The sequence below is a fragment of the Neovison vison genome, chromosome 8 (genome assembly GCF_020171115.1).
Source record: "Neovison vison isolate M4711 chromosome 8, ASM_NN_V1, whole genome shotgun sequence".
Taxonomy (NCBI): domain Eukaryota; kingdom Metazoa; phylum Chordata; class Mammalia; order Carnivora; family Mustelidae; genus Neogale; species Neogale vison.
Genome location: NC_058098.1, coordinates 27,479,657 through 27,500,972, shown reverse-complemented (window position 1 = coordinate 27,500,972; position 21,316 = coordinate 27,479,657). Strand labels below are relative to the sequence as shown.

General features: G+C 53.1%; 1 protein-coding gene across 1 annotated transcript in view; it reads left to right on the top strand.

Moving 5' to 3' along the window:
* ANGPT4 (angiopoietin 4) overlaps positions 1 to 20,177 on the top strand; it is a 40,732-nt gene extending 20,555 nt beyond the window's left edge. Inside the window, exons 2-9 of the mRNA XM_044263311.1 lie at positions 2,873 to 3,028; positions 4,496 to 4,617; positions 7,295 to 7,527; positions 9,787 to 9,902; positions 11,189 to 11,290; positions 12,767 to 12,933; positions 17,241 to 17,371; positions 18,194 to 20,177. Of these exons, the coding sequence (XP_044119246.1) occupies positions 2,873 to 3,028; positions 4,496 to 4,617; positions 7,295 to 7,527; positions 9,787 to 9,902; positions 11,189 to 11,290; positions 12,767 to 12,933; positions 17,241 to 17,371; positions 18,194 to 18,354 (1,188 nt within the window). The 3' untranslated portion in view covers positions 18,355 to 20,177. The remainder of the gene's footprint in view (positions 1 to 2,872; positions 3,029 to 4,495; positions 4,618 to 7,294; positions 7,528 to 9,786; positions 9,903 to 11,188; positions 11,291 to 12,766; positions 12,934 to 17,240; positions 17,372 to 18,193) is intronic.
* The last annotated feature ends 1,139 nt before the right edge of the window (positions 20,178 to 21,316 follow it).

Below are 21,316 nucleotides of genomic sequence, written 5' to 3'. Positions count from 1 at the left end.
AAATATTGGTGATTTCTATTGGTAATGAAGTTGCAGGATCCGCTAAAAATGCTGTGTGTGGCCTACACTCATAATAGAAGGCAATGCCAAACTTTCCTTACAGGTTAGCAAACAAAAGAGTTTTTTCTCACCCAAGGTCATGGACCCCCTGAATTCTTTCTGCAGACCCTGTGGTCCCCACTGAGGACCTCTGACCTAGGGAGAGAATGTACAGAGAGACAAGGGCACAGAACTGGGCCAAGAGCCCCCTGACATGTAGGAGCTTGGTAAAGGAGGAGGCAGAGAGGGGGTGACCATGGGTGGAAGGACAAATTGGAGAAGGAGCATCTGGGAAGAGCTTCCAGAACTCGGGAGTGGCCATCTGCCCTGAGTGCTACTAGGGAACAAGTAAGAGGACATGGAAGGGTCCCTGGGCCTCCCTTTTCAGGAGAAGACGACAACGAGGCACGTTAAGGAGAGAAGGGGCTCCCAGGGCTGGGGAGGCAGGCAGGACACAGGATTCAACAGGATGGGTTATATATATAGATTAGATATAGATATAGATATAGATGATATAGACTGATTGATTTGAGAGAGTGAGCAGGGAGAGAAGAGAAGCAGACTTCCTGCTGAGTGCAGAGCTTGATGCAGGGCTTGGGGGTGTCTCACGACCCAAGACCACACCCTGAGCTGAAACCAAAAGTCAGGTCAGCTGCTCAGCCCACTGAGCCGCTCAAGCACTCCAGTATGGGTTATACTTTTTTCTTGAACGGGGTAAAGACACAGACCTCATTATATCGTTCCTTATGCTTCTTTGTATGCGGGCCATACACCAAATAATACCGTTAATGTTTTTAGAGGCAAAGGTGGGGATACAGGTGAGAAACTGGAGGCAAGTTGAAGAAGTTTTGCCTTTGAGGGGACCAAGGAAATTGCAGCACAGCTGGAGGGACTGCGGGGTCAAGAATTTGTTCTTAGATGGGAGTGGCTGAGACAGCGGGGTGGGAAGCTGATGGTGCAGGAGAGGACTGAGGGGCCCACATGACAAAGACTTGAGAAGCTCCAATGGGCCAGTCTCCCTAGTCCTCGGTCCCTTTTGTGACTGCCTCCCTGGGAGTTCTCACCCTTGAGTGAGCATCAGATTCACCTGCATGGCTGGGCACCACCCCAGAATTTCTGTTTCAGGAGGTCTACGGTGGGAGGTAGAAATCTGCATTTTTAACAAGCTCCCAGGACATTGCAGCAGGGTATCCACTTCAAGAACCACCGCTGTAGTCACTATGGCATGACCCACATGCGCCCCCTCCAGGATCTGATGTTGCACTTTGCCCTCCTCAAAAAACAGGGGTAGGAGGAAGGGACAGGAACAGACTGTTAAGACAGAAGAAGGGAGGGGTGCCCAGGTAGCGCAATCCATTAAACTCTGACTATCGGTTTTGGCTCAGATCGTGATGTCAAGGTCCTGAGATGGTACCCCACTTTAAGCCCCATGTCAGGCTCCGTAGTGAGCACAGAATCTCCACTTGAGATGCTCCCTCCCTCCGCCTCTGCCTCTGCCCCACCCGCTCATGTTCTCTCTCTCTCTAAAATAAATAAATCTTTTAAAAAGGAAAAGAAAAAAAAAAAAAAAAGGATGGCAAAGGGGAGAAGAGACCAAGGAGGAAACAGCCAGAGTCTACCCCATCACCCTCCCCCCCAGCCAAGGTCACCACCTCTCCCTGGGGAGCGCCGGTCTTCCCAGGGACCCTGGGAGCTGCCTTGTCTGTCAGACCTCCTGGAAGACTGAGCAAGAGGGCAAGGGAAGGAGCCAGGGCTGGGGTTGGGGGGTGATGGCTGGAGGCCAGTGTGTGTGCAGAATGGAGAGGGAGTGGAGGAGGGGCACCGGCTCTCTGCCTGTAGGCGCAGATCCCTGAGAACACTCTGTTCACCTTTGCAACTTGATCCTGGTCTCATGCCAGACAAGTTTCAACTGCCCTTGGGAAAGAGAGCAGCCCTGTCAAAGATATGAATGTTAGTTCGTGGGATCCCAGAACATCCGAGCTGAGAGAACCATTGGAGACTGTCTGGTTCAGTCTGTCTGGCAGTTGGAGGGGGCTGGAAAATAGAAAGTCCAGCTGGGTGGACAGACCTGCAAACTCTTATAATGGGCATGACACTGGGGGCTATTCTCCGACCCTTGCTTCTCCCCCTTTTCCATCGATTCATTAATCATGTATGTGTTGAGTATCCACTAAGCACTAAGCATTGTGCTAGATACAGAGCTAAAGGGGTAAGACCCAGTCTCTGTCTTCATGGAATTGACATTCCAGTGGTAAAACAGACAATAAATATGTAATATAAACTCGAGGAGGGGAAAGAGATAGGAAGAGACCTGAAATGACATGAGGGAGTGAGCCATTTAGATGGAGGTGGGAAGGAGGGAATTTCCAGGCAGAGGGAACAGCATGTGCAAAGGCCCTGAGGTAGGTGTCTGCTTGCTGTGTTGGAGGGATATGGCAGATGCCAGTGCATCTGGAGCAGAGTGTGGGAGAGGACTGGGAGAAGAAATCAGAGTGGGAGCAGAAAGCTAGGTCATGGAGGGAAGAATTTGGCCTTTCCTTTAAGATAGGAATCCTGGGAGGGTTTCTTTCTAGCAAAGGAGGAATTTTATTTGACTTAAGTTTAACAAGTTCCCTCTGGCTGCTGAGTAGAGGATGGATTGTACATGGGACAAGGATGGAGGCAGAGAAGCCAGGGAGGAAGCTACTGGAATAGTCCAGGTGAGAGGTAATGGTGGCCTGGCCTGACAGGAAGGCCTGTGCTCGTTGCTCTATGTCCTTCATGAAGGCACAGGAAGGTACGGGAGCCTTCCTCCAGCCCCTACACATGACACCAGCCCACGGTCTCCCCACAGCTAGAACGGTACATCCAGATGAACTTGAGGTCAGAGCTGGCCCAGGTCCAACAGCACATGGTCCAGAACCAGACGGCCACCATGCTGGAGCTAGGCACCAGCCTCTTGAACCAGACCACCGCCCAGACCCGCAAGCTGACTGACGTGGAGGCTCAGGTATGGAGGCCAAGTCTGTGGCATTGGGAGGTGGGGGGAAGGGCTATGGCCAGCCTGGCTGACTTACAGCCTGGACCATGTAGCCTTGACCTCTGTCCCTGGATAAAGTCTGGGCCTCCTCTGGGCCTGTAGCACCCTGGGGCCCTTCCCAGATGACCCCCATCACAAACCACTCTGACCACCAGGCAGTGCCCCTGGGGGCGGGCCCTGGGCTTGGGTCTTCTGCCTCTGTGACTCCAGTGACTCGGCGTCTGTGCTGGGCACTGGCATGAGAGAGGGTAGCAGCACTCAGGGGGCTCCGAGAGCTCCAGGGAAAGATGGATCGTGAAGAATTCATTCAACCTCATGGGGCCAGCAGCTCTGAGATGGGAGGCGGTGGGGGGGGGCGACAGAAGGGGAGGGAGGGAACAAACATATAAAGAGGAAGGCGAGTAAAGGAATGGACAAAAGGACTGAATGACAAATAGGCACATGTGTATTGAAACCCTACTGTGTGCCAGGCACGGCGGGAGGTGCCTGGTTCTAGTTTAGAGCAGTAAATGAAACGGGCATGCATCCCTACCCTCAACATCTCCTTTCTAATGACCCCCAGGAGAATGAACATGATAAACCCCCTGTATATGGGAGAGGGTGAGAGTCTCAGGAGAAACCGGCATGGACAGAAGGGAGGGAGTATGTGCTAGGAGTGGCAAAGGGAGGGCCTGCAAGTTTAGGCAGGGAAGGCACCTCCGAGGAGGCAGGATCAGAGCCAGGCTCACCAGGAGGGCCTTCAGTGAACAGGGAGAACAGCATGTGCAAAGGTCCAGCGGCAGGACCGTGCTGGCAAGCTCCAGGAACATCGAGGAGGTCAGTGTAGCTGGAGCAACCAGGGGGAGAGGGTGGGCAAGGGTTCACAGAGCCACTGGGGCGGAGGACATCACAGGACGTTGCAGGCCACGGGGAGGACTGGGACTTTTCCACTACGTGCTGTGGGAGCCACAGGAAGATTCTGAGCAGATGGGCCACATTTTAAAAGGATGCCTGGGGCTGCTCAGCAGAGGAAAGAGTGTAGGGGACAAGGGTGGGGACAGGGAGCCCTTGAGGAGGGTGGCACAGAACACAGAGCAAGAGATGACAGAGGCCAAGAGCAGGGTATGAGCCATGGGAGGGGAGTGGAAGCTGGATCTGACAAGATCAGATGGGGTAGGAGGGGGGCTGGTCAAGGGGGACTCCTCCTGAAGCCTGAGCATCAGGAAAAATGGAACTGCTGTCAAGAAACAGACCATAAACTCAACAAAGGCCTGTGAGTGAGTGAAGAAAGGAAGGGATAAATGAATGAACGACTATAGGATCTAACTGCTAGGAGGAGGGAAATAGATCAGCACCTTGCTAGAATGGCAAAGCCCCCAGAGAGGGGGGCGGCTGCCAATCAGGGCTCCTGCAGGGTCTGCGTCGTTGCCCCCTTCCCCTTCCTGTTTGCTGGGACAGGTCCTGAACCAGACATCCCGAATGGAGATCCAGCTACTGGAGACCTCACTGTCCACCAACAAGCTGGAGAAACAGCTACTCTTGCAGGGCCATGAGCTCCACAGGCTGCACGGCCGCAACAGGTGGGTGCTAGTGCCCTGGCACCAGGCCAAGCCTGGGGGCGAGGGCCAGCCTGGGACCCAAGTTGGCTGAGACTCAGGATGGGGTGGGGCTGGGGGGCACCAGAGCCAGGGCTGGACTGAGGCCAGGGCCAGGGTTGGAAATTGGACTAGGGGCTAGTGCCTGGGCCCAGGGCTGGGGTCAGAGCTGGGGGCCCGGGTTAGGACTGAAGTGAAGGACCATTTACAGGGGGGTCTCAGGCTGAAGCCAGAGCTGGGGTAAGGACTGAAACCAGGGCTAAAGTCCAGACTCAAACTGGGAGGGAAGGTGGGCCCTGGGGCGGGGCCGGGGGTCAGACAGGCACCCCTGGGTGGAGACAGGAGACAGATATTTCCCCTGGGAGTTCGGGACACCCTGATTCTTTCTCCATTCTTTCTCTCTTTTTTTTTTCTCCTTTCCTTCTTTGTTCCTTTATTTTATAAATTTTTAACAGTTTTATTGAGCTACAGTTTAGTTTATATGCTGTGCAATTCACCCTGTAAATTTCTATTTGATTTACTTGCTTGTAAATAAGTAAATCTGATCTTATCCACTGGTTGCCTTTCCCAGAAGCAACCACATTGCCGGCCTCTCGCCTACACAGGCAGAGAAGAGAGTCTCAGCATTTGTAAGCAAATACACTTGAGGGGAACACCCTGCAAATTACAAAGAATAAAAAAGTCATGGGGTACAGATAAGGCAGAGAAATGCACTTCTGAGGCTGATTTCATCTTGGTTTCGAGCTGAGTGGAGAAAAACTGTCAAGGTCAAGGTGTTAGGGGAGGCAAAACCCATGCTCTGAAGCAGCCACCGGCTCGGGTGCAAGGGGAGATGTCATTGTCGCTCACGTGCTGGGTCAAGATCAGGCCATCAGGCCCGCCCAGCTCCCTCTGATCTGTGTGCAGCTAATGATAGTTTGTCCACTTTCTTATTTTTGTGTCCCCACCCCGAGGTGGGGGAGAGCAGGGACTGGGACAGTCTGAATTGTCACCAGGTGCCTAGAAGTCACAGAAGACAGACGATGTCATCAATAAGCACTTGGCCCATGGAGAGAGCTAAAATTCTAGAACCCGAGTGTGCCCCCAACTTTTTCTCTTCCTGCCGCAGAATTCAGGGCTCAGGGGAAATTCCTTGTGCCCTGGCTGGACTCGTTGTTCTTGTCTGGAGAATGGGTCAGCATTACCTCATAAATAGGAGGATGTCTCCCTCCCATCCTATCCCTCAGCCACACACCTGCCCACAGCAGAGGTAACCCCTCTTCCTAGTGTCTTGTCCTCTTCCATTCATTCAACCAACAATCACTTTTTTGAGCTTTACCACATGGGAGACATTGTATTGACAAAGTGAACACATAGACAAAAATCCCTATCCCACAGCAGGCATTCTACAAGCCCAGGGTTTGAGGGTTTCCTGTGAATATGTAAACAAATACGTGCGCATAGTCCTTTTATTGCCCTTCTTGAACCCAAATGGAGCGTCCCACTCTGCACCTCTTTTTTCCAAGTATCCTGAAAACTGTTCCATGATTGCACGACGCACTTGTCCATTCTTCTCTCTAATTGTACCTTGTTGCACCCTATGGCTGCGCCCACGCTTGTATCCCCAGTCCCCAGTTTTGGGGATTAAGGTTGTTTCCTGTCTCTTATTCCTAAAGTTGTTTCCTGTCTCTTATTCCTGTTCAACACCAAGCCCCTAATTATGTCCCCATACCTCCTTGCACACATGCAGGAACAACCAAGATAAAACTCCAAAAGTGGAATTGTTGAGTCAAAAGATTTTTTTTTTTTTTTGCTTTTTCTAAAACTTTTTTTAAAAATTCATGACAAATATGCTCCATGTTTACTATATCACCAGACTAAGGACCTATAAAACGAAAGGGAAGGTGGGTTCCCTCCAACTGCCTCCATGCTCCTCCCTCTCCATCGCTCTCCTCCAGAACCACCTCATCAGGAGGATGCGCTCAGGAACCAATGTGTCCTTCCACGTGTCTTTCCATGCCTTTTCCTATAGTTCCCCGGTTTCCCTCTCCATTTCCCTGTAGACCTTTTTTCTTTCTCTTTTGTCTTCCCACACGTGGAACTGCACTAGAGGCACCGATGTGCCGGCGCAGTTCCCTCCGCGCCCTGGGCGTCTTTCCAGTTTCGTGCAGATGCGCTCTGCCTCCTTCCTCTTCGCGGCTCCAGAACATTTCCAAGGAACGGAAAGCAAACAGACTCAGCCAGCTCTGGCTGTTGGACGTCGAAGCTGTTTCGTTTTTCTCTAGTATAACTAATCCCCCAAGGGGCACTCTCGCGCCTGCTCCCTGGAGCTAATCTGAGAGCGGACTGCTGGCTCCAAGGGCAGGCATACTGGGGATCTGGTAACCACTGCCCAGATTACTGGCATGTCCCCCCACCCGCACCTCTTTCTTCTATGGATCCCAATCTATCTTCTTCCAGGGCGGGGTATTTCCTCCCCTCCTCACTCTCTGCCACCGGTGCACTTCTTCCCCTCCATCCCCTCCGCTGTGTAATCCAGGACAGCACGCTCTGCCTCTCTGGGCCTCCGTGCGGATCTGTTCTGCGGAGTGCGCCCCCCGCCCCAAAGCCCCAGAGGCAAGCGCGCGAATGTGGCCGTGTGTGGGGACCCGCGGGATGACCCGCGTGCACCCCCGCCCCGCAGCGCGCTGGAGACGCGGGTGCAGGCCCTGGAGACACAGCAGCAGGCGGAGCTGGCTTCCCTCCGTGGCGAGAAGGAGCGGCTGCGGCGTCTGCTGGGGCGCCAGAGCGGCGCCCTCGCGGGCCTGGAGCGCAGCCTGCGCGCCGCCAGCGGCAACTCCAGTCTCCTGCAGCGGCAGCAGCGGCAGCTGCTGGAATCCGTACAGCGCCTGGTGCGCGTCGTGGCCCAGGGCCCGGGTGAGCGAGCGGGGTGCCTGCGCGGTGTGGGAGGAGGGCAGGAGCGGAGAGGGAGATCCTGCTTACCCTGCCGGCTCGCTTTTGAGGTGGGGGTAGGGGTCGCCCAGAAGCCACTGTGGGGCGGAGAAGGGCCCGGCCTCTCTCCCAGCACCTGTGAAACAGAAATAACTACCAGTAATGATAGTGGTGAGGACGAGTGTGCCAGGAGGAACCAATCCAGACTCTACCTCTTGACTCTGTGAGTGACCTTGGGCAGGCCCCCGTCCCTCTCTTGGCCTCAGTTTCCCCATCTGTTTAAAGGAAGTGAAGCTAATAAGGATACCACCAGCCCAGACAAGTTTGGGTTCCAGGATCCACATGCTCCATCCTCGCTTGCTCAGACTTGCCCCACCCCTCCCCTGTCCTCAGTTTCACTCTCTGTAGAATGGAGAGGTTAGACTCACCGTTCCCCCAAAGACTCCTGTCACCCTGTTGCCCTTGTCCCTAAGCCCAGGAGAGCCAAACAGAAGTGAGGAGGTGACTCTGGCCCTAGCTTCTGAGAAGGGAGAACAATGCCTGGTGCCCCCCCCCCCAAACTCTCACTGACTCCTTCTGATGGAGTCCATTTAGGGTGGCCAAGGCATTGCTGGTTTCAGCTTCACTCAGTCAGCAAAGCCCTTACTGAGCACCCACTATGTGCCAGGCCCAATGCCGGGTTCTGGGAATGCAGCAGTGAACAGCCTAGTCTTGCAAAAATACCCACCTGCCCATCTCTGGGTCTCTAAGTGAAGAAGCAGGAAATGAATTTTTTCAGTACCTAATATGTGCCACTATGTGCTATCTGTGTGTTTGAAATTTCCAAGCCACTGAAGGCCAAAAAGGCTGTGCTGAGGAGCGAGAACATGAACTTGAGGACAGCCAAAAGCCACATGAGGGTTTTGCATCAAGTGGGACTATATTTGGGGAAGCCTAATTGGAACTGGGCAGTGGAGAATGGCTGGGTGAGAGAAAGACATAGGAAGGGGTTTCTAGGATTGCCATAGAGGAGCCTGGGAAGCCTCTAAGTTACAAGGAATCAAGCAATAGTGATGGGTTCCAGGTACGATGGCTGGCAGGGATTTGGGGCCAGAGGATGGCACCAGGGGCTTGTCTAAGTCGGGCAGGCCCTGCTGGGTTAAGAGATTTGAGGCCCCAAGGAAGCCACAGGCAGGAGAAGTGGATGCCTTCCAAACCATGCGATATGGAGTGACCCGAACCCATCACTGGCTTGTGCGTAACCCTGGCAGGGAAGCCGCCTAAATGAGTCCCATGTGTGGGGTATTGTAGCTCAGCCCCCGTTGCAGGCCCCGGCCCAAGACCTCTCCCCAAGGCCTCTCCCCACAGCCAGCCCGGTCTCCAGCTGTGACCCAGTGTCTGCTCCCCAGTCCGGAGAGCAGGTTGCTTTGGGCACCTCGCCTCAGGCACACTTTGCCCAAACACCCTGTCCCCCTGCCCCACTGTCACCAAAGAAGGGCATTGTCGATTTGTGCCTCCAGCCCAAGGCTCTAAGGACTCCTTCGTATGACCTAGAGAGAGGGGAGGCTTTGCCTGTGCCCCCAGCTATGCGCCCTTGAGTCAGTGACCTTACTTTTGGGCCTTGGATTCCTGGTCTGTGAAAGGGGGAAAGATCTCCTTGGAGTTCAGACCCAAGTTACCTCTCCTGGAAGTCCTGGAAGACTCTAGAAGCCTGTTCCGTGGCTGCCCTGCTTTGAGTCTCATCCCCTCCAGTCCCTGTTCCACACTCTAGCCGGAGCGCTCCTCCTTAGCACAGCCCAGGCTCCTCATCCTGGCTCACAAGGCTGACTTGGCCCCTTGCTGAAACTCAGCCTCATCTCTCCTTTGGTGACCATGCCTGTGCTGGGTTTGCCCTACTCCCATCAAGTTCATCGGACAGCCAGAGTTCTCTCTGGCCTCAGCTCTGCTCTCATGGGTGGTGGATCTTTTCCTTCCTTGGCCTCCACCACTTCCCATCACTGTACACACCAGGACTGTTCCCACCTTAGAGCCCTTGAACTTGCTGTTCCCTCTGCTTGGAACATTTTCCCCTTCTCCTAGGTCACTCCTGCCCTGTATCCACATCCCAGCTCATGGTCACCTCCCCTAAGAAATTTTCCCAGGTCTGACACCTCTCCCTGTGCCTGGCATCTCCCAACCCAGAAGCTGGCAGGAAGTAATGCCCACCTGGCCCCTTCCCTCTCTCCTTAGCTTACCTCCAATTGCTTCTACTTTGTCCCATTGCAGCCTCTGTGAGGGCCGCTGAGCACGTGTTCCAGGACTGTGCAGAGATCCAGCGCTTCGGGGCCAATGCCAGTGGCATCTACACCATCCATGTGGCCAATATGACGGAGCCCAGGAAGGTTAGGGGACTCCCTGGGGGCTGAGACTATCCGAGGGTGTTGAGTCAAGGGCGTCCCTGGCAGGCCATCCCCCATCAGCTTCAGGCTTTCTACAACATCTGACCTGTCAGAGAAGGTGGGCTGACCCTACCTTCTGGAGCCTCCATCCAATCAGAGGTCAGAATGTGGGGGTAGAGAAGTTCCCAGAATGCTTTCAGTTGGAAGGGCAGAAAATAGTCCTGTGTTGCTTAAAGTAATGTTAGCTGATTCCGTAAATCAACCCTGAAAATCCAGGGGCTTAACACAAAGAAGTTTCTCTCTTTCTTTCTTTCTTTCTTTCTGGACCTCAATTTCCCTTCTTGCACCTTCTGCTACTTCCACAACAAAAGCAACTGTCTTCTCTCCCTGAGCTGGCTTCTACCTTGTCAGAGCTTCTCCCTCCCCTGGAGGGGCCATTCCCCTTGTCTGCCTGTCAGGCACATGCCAAGGCCCTGTTCTAATGCTATCTCTTCTGAGAAGACTTCCAGGGTTTCCCAGTGACTCCTTAGAAGCTCTCCTTCTAGTTACCCAAATGTTCATAATCTACAGTCTGCCTACCCCATCATGGCCTCCTCCAGACCAAGCCAGCCCTGAGGGTTGATTTATCTCTCACTGAACACCTAACTTATACTGAACTGGCTGGAAAAGGGATATGTGAACAAAGATTAGGCTGAAAGAGAAGATTATGATATGACGGATGGTGAGCCTTTGAGAGAAAGACTTTTTCTGTCTTATCCATACTGGCAACCCTCCTTGTCCTGAATAGGTATGTAGCAGTGCTCAGAAAACATTTGTCTGCCGAACGTAACAGCAATTCCTGAATCTGCACTGTGGGCCAAGTGCTTTACGCCTCTCTGCATTTAATCCTGACAACAACCTCACAATACCAACAAGGGAAAAGCCTCCACTTACTGAGTGCCCAGTACACCCAGGCTCTGTTCTTCAGATGGCTCAGCTTATATAGTTCTCACATCAAGCCCATCTGCAGATGAGAAACTGAGGCACAAAGAGGTTATGGTCTTAATACTTGCATTTTATGAATGAGGAAAGGAAGGCTCTGAGGGGGGCATCACTTGCCCATGACTTTAGAAAAATGATGACGATAAGTGGGAAATGTGAACCTGGATATTTCTGATGTCCTCAAGCACCAGGCTCACTTGTTGTTCTGTGAGAACGTCAGCCAGATCAAAATCGGGCTGGCCCAGACCTGTCTCTGACACTCCCAGGGGCTTCTGAATCCCTACCAACCACCACCCAACTCCTTCCAGGTGTTCTGTGACATGGAGGCCAATGGAGGTGGGTGGACTCTCATCCAGCGCCGTGAGAATGGCAGTGTGAATTTCCAGCGGAACTGGAGAGATTACAAACAGGTAACACTCCTGCCCTGGGAAGGGGCTTCTCCACCCTGAAGCCTGGTGGAGATGAATCGGAGGCAGGGCACTGGTTTACCCTCAGCCTTTCCCAGAAAGAAAAAAAACAAAAAACAAAAAACAGAAACCCACCTAAGACCAATTACCCTCAAACAAATTTTCCCAGTGCACATTCGCTGTCAGGGACCCTGTCATCGAAAATCAAACCTTCTTTTTGCAAGTTCTAAGACAGACCCTAAGAATAAAAGTTTAACTTTATTTCTTTATTTGTGGAAAGATCATATATACATGTTGCTTAGAAATTTTTTTTAAGAATACAAAAAAAATGGAACAGAAGAAAATAATCTCCCCTGCCCACCCCTGGCTGCATTGCTTAAGTCAATGTCCTTGTCTTCGCACATACTAATATCATTACATCTGCAAGAGAGATTCTTAACATGGAATTGTTGGCTTAAAAAGACCCCATGCATTTTACAAGATGAGACATACTGCTAGATTGTCTTCTAATTTTTTAATTAAATTTTGAATAAAGGACCTTTGGCAAGCTGACTTAAAAGCTCTTAAAGTTTCCACAAGCAAAAGAAATAGAAAAGGATACGTGGAAATGCAACAGTATCATTAGTTGTGTCTGCTTACTGTTCATTTGATAAATACTTAAAAAAGAAATACCAAATTAAGATAGGAGTGTTCTTGAGCCAGTTGGGTTTTAAACAATTATTGAAATGACAAAAAGGAATAAGTGCTCAGACGCAGAAACACACAAGGGCAATGATTATTAATCATTAGGCTGATCAGCAGCCCTGCTGGCTAAAATGGGGAGTGGGGCTTAGGTGTGTCCCTGTCCTTGGTGCTGAATTGTGGCTCTGCCCAGGGCATTGGTTTCTCCTCGCTCAGGGACACTGGTAACTCCTAACATGCTTAGCTTTGTATTTCTATGTTGCTGAAATTTTGCAGCAGCTGCCATGTCACTGAACAAAGTTTACTCTACAATGTATGCAGCTGATTAAAATCTTTAATTTTTTGCCGCTAAAGGCACAGATCTTAGGTGTAAGATATTTAGTGGATTTTTACATATGTATTCACCAATGTGATCACCATTCAAATTTAGGTATACAACACTCCTGGCACCACGGAAGCCCTCCCTGTGCTCCCCTCTGCCTCTGTGCGTCCCGGTCAAGAAGCTATTCTGACTTCTATCACCACATATTCATTTTGTTTGTTCTCAAACTCTGTAGAAATGTGATTTCAATTATTTTGAACAGAAATTTACATTTACAAAAATCTTAGTCTTTTTGCTCCAGAAGGTGGGGAACTCCCATCCCTAGGCCTGCCCACACTGTACTTTATGGACTTGATCATCAGGCAAAGTGGTTTTGGATTAAGTGGCCCTGGAGCCTGGCCCAGCCCAGCTCCTTAGCCAGCGGGGCAGCCTCCCATCACAGCACGAAACCCACCCCTACCATTCCCTCTCCGCAGGGCTTCGGTGACCTGGCGGGGGAGCACTGGCTGGGCAATGAGGTGGTGCACCAGCTCACCAGCAGGACAGCCTATTCTCTGCGCGTGGAGCTGCAAGACTGGGAGGGCAACGAGGCCTATGCCCAGTATGAGCATTTCCAGCTGGGCAGTGAGGGGCAGCTGTACAGGTGGGCTTGGGGCCCAGGCTGGTGGGTGGGCCAGGGTCCTGGGTTAGTGGCTGTAGAGTCTGCACTATGGGTCAGTCCCTGGGCGTCTCCTGTTCCTACCATCTGTCCCCCATTTGGGCACACGTCACGGGTTCTGGAGGCGGCTGGTTAACACTCAGCACCTCCTAGCCACTGGGCGGGGTGGAGAGCATGTCGCTGACGTTGCCAGCCTAGGAGCAAGAAAGGGCCTTCTAAGGTCAGTCATCCCGAGTCAGCCATATTACTGAGGCCCAGAGCAGGGAGTCCAGGCTATCCATGCTGTGGGGTGAGGTGGAAAGGGAAGGGAATCAGGGGACCTGAGCTCATTCTGGCTCTGTTTCAGCTCATTTTGTGAACTTGGGCAAGTCAACATTCTGGCTTCTCTGTACCTCTGCTTGTTAACTGCAGGATGGGCTTAAATAGGTATAATGTAAAAGCAGCAAGGTCTCCCACACCTCCCTTGGCTTGGTTCTTAGCTCTGTTTAGGAAAAGAAAAGAGCATTTATTGAGCACCTACTGTGTTCCCAAAGCATATTATTCCATTTAGTCTTCCTACAGCACTTTGAGGTAAACATTGCTGTACTTGCTCTAGGGATGTGGGAGCAGGCACAGAGCTTAAGTCCTCTGCCCAAAGTTACAAGTTAGGTAGAGCTTGGACTTGAACTCAGATCTCACTGCTACCAAAACTCGGGGTGTTTCCACTACGTGATGTTGCCTCTTTGAGAAACTCAAAGTTCTCTTTGAACAGGACAGGATTGAAATCATAGACTCACACTCATGGGTCTGCAAAGAACCTCACAGTGTCATCTGGGTCTTCCCATGATGCTAGAATCTCCTCCACAGCCGTAGTCATCAGCCAGCCAGGAATCCCTCCACTGACAGGAAGGTCACTTCCTCCAAAGGAATCTCTGGAGGCTCTCTGTCCTCCTACACCTTATGTCTAATTCCAACTTGGGAGCTTTTCAATGAGTGCCCTGCCCTTCTCTGGTCTTTTTAAATGCTCCCGGATCCTCCAGCTACATTGTCCTGACATCCTCTTTATGAGGACCCACCCCAATCTGATAATAGTCCTCCTTAAACTGCAAGCTTCAGAGCTGAATGGACCATGCCCTGGGTTCGGGCTAGGCAGGGCAAAGCTGGATGCCCCTGTACTCCTCAAGGTGACCAATGAGTCACCACAACACCCTGCTGACTCCCCTTTAAGCCACCAAAGCCAAGGTTTAAGTCCTGACTCCCTGAGCGACCTTAGCGACCTCCCTGAGCAACCCCAAAGGACTACCTCCACCTTCTCATCTGTAAAATGGGTGCCCTGCATACATCTGCTTCATTCAACATGTTATGAAGCTCAAATGAGATACTGTCCATAGAGCATTAACACAGCGCTTGGCACTTAGTAAGTGCTCAGCAAATAATGTTGTAATTGCTGTCCCGAAGGCAGCCTTAACACACTCAGCAGGCCTGTGTGAGTTCACTGCTGTTCTCATCCCCAGTGCCTACTTCACAGTCCAGTGTGTCCTGTGTGTCTGGGGGTGAGCAGGTCCACAGGCAGTCCCACACTCCCAGGAAGACAGTAGCTGCCTATGGGGATACTGCAGGGGCACAGAGATGCTCATGCAAACAGGGAGGACTCCTGGGAGGAGGTAAGGCCTAATAAATGGTAGGTATCCTCCAGACAAAGAGAGACAAGGAAGGGCATCCCAGGCAGAGGGGATAAGTTACATCCAACTGGTGACAGATACCCCAAACCTGAGCAAGTCTCTATCAAGATCATAAGGAAGAATCCCCCACTCATTCAGGAAAAGCTTGGGAGCCGGGGCAGGGGGCGGGGGGCAGAGGGGGTAGAGATCCTAGAAGACACAAACCTGGAAACTGCCAGAGAAGAGCCAAGGAGATGGTGACAGAACAGAGGCCGGCCTCCGTGCCCCCACCATAGAGTCAGCTGGCTGGTGAGATGGGGAGCAAACCCCGCAGGGAAGCCGATTCAGCCCTGGGGCCTGGGGGTCAGGGGCAGGAGAGGTGCCTCTAGGTATCAGACACAATAATGGGGCCTTCTGGAGCCTGGCTGAAGCACACGCATTAGCCCGCAAGAGGAAGTGGCCCACAGAGCAAGGGAGAAGAGGCACGGACAGGCACGCACACACACAGATGCCAGGTGTGTGCCCCCCAGAGGTGCCCACACAGCCAGATTTGCTTACAAAGGCAGGATCCACATAGAAACCCACACAGAGGTACCCAGGGGCATGCAGAGACATACATGCCCATGTGGAGGGTGATGGGAGGGGGCACTGGGTCTACAGAGTGCCCGGGCTATAAGCGCACAGCTACACAAACAGACATACACACCATCAGACATAGAGACAGATTCCAGGGCACACACCGGGACCCACCATAGCTCTTGCTGCACAAACGTTACACACACACACACACACACACACACACACGTGCAGGCATGAAGAACTGTACCCAAATGCTCACACCAGTAGACACACAGACCCCACCCACAGATCCACAGACACGTGGAAACATACCTTATGTGTCTAATAACTTGGGAATACCCAGAGACTTGTGTATTTGAAGTCCCTGGGCTTGAGCTGTGAACATGTTCAAAGTGTCTCTGAACGAAGGGTCACATGGAGGTTCCTGGTCCCCAACTTAAGAATTTTCCAAAGGTCACAAGATTCCCCATGCTAGTTCCCACAGGAGAAGGGAAGAGAGGCAGAGCCCAAGCTGAGGACTTGGAGACATTTAGGGAGGCCAGTGCTGCTGGAATGATCTCGTGAGACCACTGGCTTTGTCCAGCCGTGATTCCACGCACCTCGGACTGAAAGGGACCCCCAAACCTCAGCCTGAGCTCCAAGACTGACCTTGAACTGACATCACTGAAACATCAAGGGGAGCCTCTAATGGCCACGGAGAGAAGCCAGGCCAACCTGCCATCCCCACCCGTGGGAGCTTCTGGCCAGATGGGCCCCTTTACAGGGAGGTTGCGACACCAATCCCATAAGTCCCGGGCTACATGTTTAAGGGCACAGTTAGGGTTTCCCAGTTGGGGCACCTGGACCCTAACGGCCATGCCACTGCATCACTACAGACAGGCAGAGCCCACGGTGGGAGGCGCAGGGACTGAGCCAGCCCCCACACCCAGGTCCCACGTTCCCTCTTGATCCCACCAGTGGCATCTCGCAGGCGCTGCCCTGAGGGAACCAGAACTGCCCCGAGCTGCTCTGGCTGCATCTGGTGTCCATTTTTCTCCACCCTTAGGACCCTCAACCCCCAGGGCTGCAAGCACCCAATACCCTCTCCCATCAGGTTGAACAAGAGCCCATGGCGGCTGTGTGTCCCGAGTGGGACCGCAGGGACAATGGCTAACAAGCACTAACGTGCAGTTCTGCCCTCCTCAACCCCGGGGGCCTTGGATCACAATAACACGATGAAGTCGTCACGGGTAACAGGACTATCGTTACCACTTCACAGAAGGAGAAACTGCAGCTAACAGGCAACACAGTCTGCCCATGGTCATACCATTGGCGAGTGGCAGAGCTGGGATTCGAATCCAGGCATTCTATCCCCAGAGTTCATGGTTGTAATTGCCACACAGCCTTGGCTGTGCCCACCAGGGTCTCATAGCCTGGCAGAGAAAGAGAAACCACCAACTGGCTGCAGATGTGCAAGTCACAGGGCTGGGGATGCTGCAGATCCATGTGGGCTGGTGTGGTCAGGGCAGGCTTCCTGGAGGTGGCAGGCTGGGGTCGCAGGGTGGTCAGCTGGGGAGCAAAATGCACACAGCTCTCCAGACAAGCCACCCTAGGCTGGGACCTGGCTCTCACTGTCTTTCATTCCGAGGCCTAGGGCAGTCTCCCTTGGTTCTTGGGATCTCTGTTTCTTCATCTGTAAGATGGAAATAAGAGGGTGTTGTGAGGATGCCAGGAGCAGGAGCTAAGCCACAGAATGCCTAGCACATAGAAGGTGTTCAAAAAAATGTTGGGCATTGCTCTCATTATTAGTATTATTATTTTGATCCTTTTCACTCCCGTCCAAGACTCAGGGTCAGTGAGATGGGGGAGGCCTGGCACACAGCGGGTTCTCTGTCCCTGGGAGGCAGCAGGCAGGGAGGGTAATCCAGGGACCCGGACAGCCCAAGAAGCCTAGACTGGGGCTCCCCCTCCCAGAACAACTGGAGGGGGAGCCCCAGTCTCAGCAAAGCCTCTTGGGCAGGGGGAGACCTTTTTTAACCAGTCCTGACCTAACTCTGGACCCATCTCCCATCACCACCTCCGGGTGGCCTCCAGGCTTTCTCTGAGCGGGTACAGCGGGTCAGCAGGGCGCCAGAGCAGCCTGGTCTTACAGGGCACCAACTTCAGCACCCGTGACGCAGACAATGACAACTGCCTCTGCAAGTGTGCCCAGATGCTATCTGGAGGTGGGTGCGGGGGGCTGAAGCCCCATGTGTCCCCAAGTTCACCTGGCAGGACACCCTTATTACCTCCCATCCAGGTCCTGGGTGGCCAGGTGTTGTCGGGAAAAGTGTGCAGGTGGGTACCTCACCTGCATGCTGGCCTGGCCACACTCCTCCATCCCTTCCCCTACCAAGTCCTTGAGGTTCCCTTGGGGTTTCCCCTCATTCTACAGGCACCATGGATCTTCCTCTGAACCTGGGCTAGGGAACACTGAGGATGGGGTATGATGCCTGATTAGTCCCAGCCCCAAGCCTAAGAATCTGCTTCCCAGGCCGAGCAGGACCAGGATGGGGAGATCTGGGCAGGGGAACAAGGGGCAGCTCTCCACCAACCCTGGTTCCAGTGGTGTTCCTTGGGAAGGACAGAGGTCAGAGAGAGGAACAGCAGGACATAGAGACATGGAGCAGTGGACACAGAGAGCTCTGTGGGAATAGAAGTCCAGAGGGGGAGATAGAGAAAGACAGATGGACATGGTATGTGAGAGACAGACCAGGAAAGGCAAGGAAACGCAGACCAAAGAGAGAGACAGAGACATCAGACGGAACCCCAAAGAGATACTTTTCACAAGCTGGGGGCTATCGAGGTGCTGCCTTCAGTGGCTGCAGGCTGAGCAGAGGGTCTGGGAGTCTCCCTGCTGCTCCCATGCCCTTGACACTCGGCCCCATCCCCTGAAAGCTGGCTTCCCAGAGGAGGCAGCAGCCCTGATGAGTCCCTGGGGTGGGGGACTGCCCTCTGCCCACTGGCTGGCCCCCACCTCCCCAAGCACGTCCCTCTCCCTCCCCCAGGATGGTGGTTTGATGCCTGCGGCCTCTCGAATCTCAACGGCATCTACTACCCAGCTCGCCACCACGTGCGCAAGCTCAACGGCATTCGCTGGCACTACTTCCAGGGCCCCAGCTACTCGCTGCGGGCCACTCGCATGATGCTGCGCCCCGTGGGCATCTGAGAAGCAGATGCGCCTGGAGATTGGACCCAGAGGAAGAGACGGGACTGGGCATCTCCTGGAAAAGCTGGACTCCAAACATGGGACAGAGTGCTGGGCGTTGTCCTGGGTCCCCTGTGTCCCCTGAGCCCAGCGCTCCTTGCCCAAAGTCAGAGGGTCCATTGCCACCCTGTTCCCCTCCAGTTGAGAAATGGTGGGTCATGGGGAGATCCTGCCTCTATAGTGCCCTTCTGTCCTCTTCCTTTCTGTCTCCTACACGGGTCCCCTGCCAGCTTGAGGGTCACAACACACTGAATGAGCTGAGAACAGAATTCTTTTAGGTGTTCAAAGAAATACGTGACTAACAGTCCACCCCTCCGAGGCCCCAGCATCTGGAGCTCTGACCTGGTCTCTTGGAGGCATCAGAAGATCTAACAAGGATTACTTTACCCCCAGCATGTCCTAGAATATGTTCTAGAGAGAATAACTCAGGCTCCCCTTGAAAAGTACCTATGGTCAAGTGAGGGAGGGAAACACCTGGTTAAATCAATATGAACAGGCATTCTTACCTGCAGGACTTGTCAGAGACTTTAGAGAAGTCATATGCCTTTGTTTAAAGTGGGCAGCTTTCTCCAAGTGTCCTTATTTGAAAACAGGTCCTCTTTATCCCAGAATATCTAAGATGCCCTTGGAAAAAGTTGGTCAAGTGTGACCAGAAGGAGCCCCTTCTCCCCACCTCCATCTGCACTCACCCTTTCTAACTACAAGAGACACAGTGACGATCTCAAACAGCCTCTAAAAACAACTGGAAGAAGCTTTGGTTTAAAGAAGACACATGCCACCCCTGAAGAAGGGTCTAGAACTAAGTTTCCAGTCTGTGCTTTGAGCTGGGGTCCTGCTAGGTTCCTTCTGGCCCTAAGAAGCCAGATCTCTGCCTGGAGGCTACCCTGCGATCCTAGCTCACCTCAGCTCAAGTTCAGGAACTGTTAGGGACTATCCACTCTGCCTTGGGCAGGACACCAGTCTTCATGTCCAGAACCTTCCAGCCTCCAAGCCAGGACCCTAGCCCTCTCCTCCCACCTGATCCAACAGTCATGCTGCAGCTGGGAGTTCGAGGGAGGTAGGTGTGGGGGGCAGAGCCGGCCTTGGCCTGGGTCTGGAAGATCAGGGGCTCCCCATGAGCTTCCATCAGAGGACAGGGTCAGAGAAGGGCCACAGCCACTCTGCCACCCACTCCCATCATGGTCACCCTCCTCGGGCTTGATGAGACCAGCACTGCCCTGCCGTCCTCAGCCAACACCTAGACCAGCCGAGACCATCCTGCTCTCCCACTAGAGTACGCCTCTGTCTTCCGGAGGGTTTCTCCTGGATAAGGCTGGAGTGATGGAAATGGGCCACCTTTTCCCACTTGTCCTTGAATCTCACCTCAGACAGTCCCCCAAGCAAAGCCAACAGAGATTAACGCTGATCTCTTTGAAAAAAACAAAGAGGTGGTTGCCAATGGTGGCCTTGCGGGCATGAGGGGGAAAGTACCAAAGGGCAGGGCGCTGCCCAGAAGGCCCACGTGGCCTCGCACACCATTTGCCAGCCAGGCTTTTATTTAGCGTCTACTGTGTGCCCGGTCGTGCTGTGGGTGGGGCTCTGGAATTGGACAGACCTACTCCAGCTCATGGACTTGAGGCCCGTGGCTCAGCCTCTCAAGGCCTCAGTTGCCTTGTCTGTGAAATGGAAATGACGCTCCCTCCTGGCTGGGCCGTGGCAGGAGGCGATGAAACTGTGTATGTCAGCTTTGTAACAGGGCTCGGCACAAGCAGGTGCCTAATAAAGTTTAGTTCCCAAAGAGGAAAGTGGGGTGAGGAAATTCACCCCTAAGTGCATGCCCCCCTTCTTCCAAACCCAAGTAAGGTGAGCATTTGTTTTTGAATCCGTGGCATTTATGTTTGCATTTATGTATGGGCCAGTTGTGTGCTGGAGAGAAGATGAAGGCAGAGCTGGGAGCCCCAGAGACAGACCCCTCTGGATGGGCTGAGTCTCAAATTCTGGTCTGTGCTCATTTTCTACAAAAGGCTGAGAAGCTGATTTGGGTTATCCTCAGATGCCTGTTGTTAAACATTCATGCTTCCTTCCTACCTCCCTTCCTCCTCCATGCCAGGACTTTCTAGCCCAGGAGATAGAAAGGAACTGGTCCTAAGGAACGGATTGACTCACATACCAGGAAGTCCAGGGGTGGGTTCAGGCACAGTTAGATCCAGGGGCTCAACCCATACCTGTCTTCACCTCTCAGCCCTGCATCCAACATGTTGACTTTACTCTCCTGACAGGTGGCTCTGGCAGCCCTAGGCTCGAATCCTCCGAGGTGAGCATCCCTAAGGCAGAGAGTTCCCCTGTCCCAGTGATTCTGGCAAAGGCATGATTTTCTCCAGCTGGGACTGGTCCTCCTGTGCCCATCTCTGCATTTATCACTGGGCATCTGATTGGCCAGACCTGGGCCACCTGATCATGACTAGAACAGGGCTGGGGTCAATCCCACCCAAGTCACATGGACTGGCAGTTTGCAGGCACTATTTCCAGGCTGACAATCACTTTTCCTTCTTCCATCTCTCTGACTCCCATTTCCCTTCTCTCCATCTCTGCACCCTCTCCCATCCTCCTTGCCCTCAAGCTTCAGCTCATCCCAGGGTTGCCCCAAACTATCAAGGACACAGCTGTGGCCTGTCTAGGGATGTCAGACCCTGGTTTGCTGTTTTGGCTGTGTCCCTGAAACAGAGTCCCTCTCCCACCCTGAGCCTATGTTTCCCATCCGTGCTATTAGGACAGAGCCTGACAGTGATGCTGACCCACAGCGGCTGCGGACAAGACCAATGGAAGGACTCTGGGTGGCACAGTGTCCCTGTGGGGGCATGGTTGGTGTGGCCTAGGCCCTGGATGGATCTCCTCTGGGCCCCTACACGTAGGACCTGGCTTCTGGGACACGTGACTCTGCAGG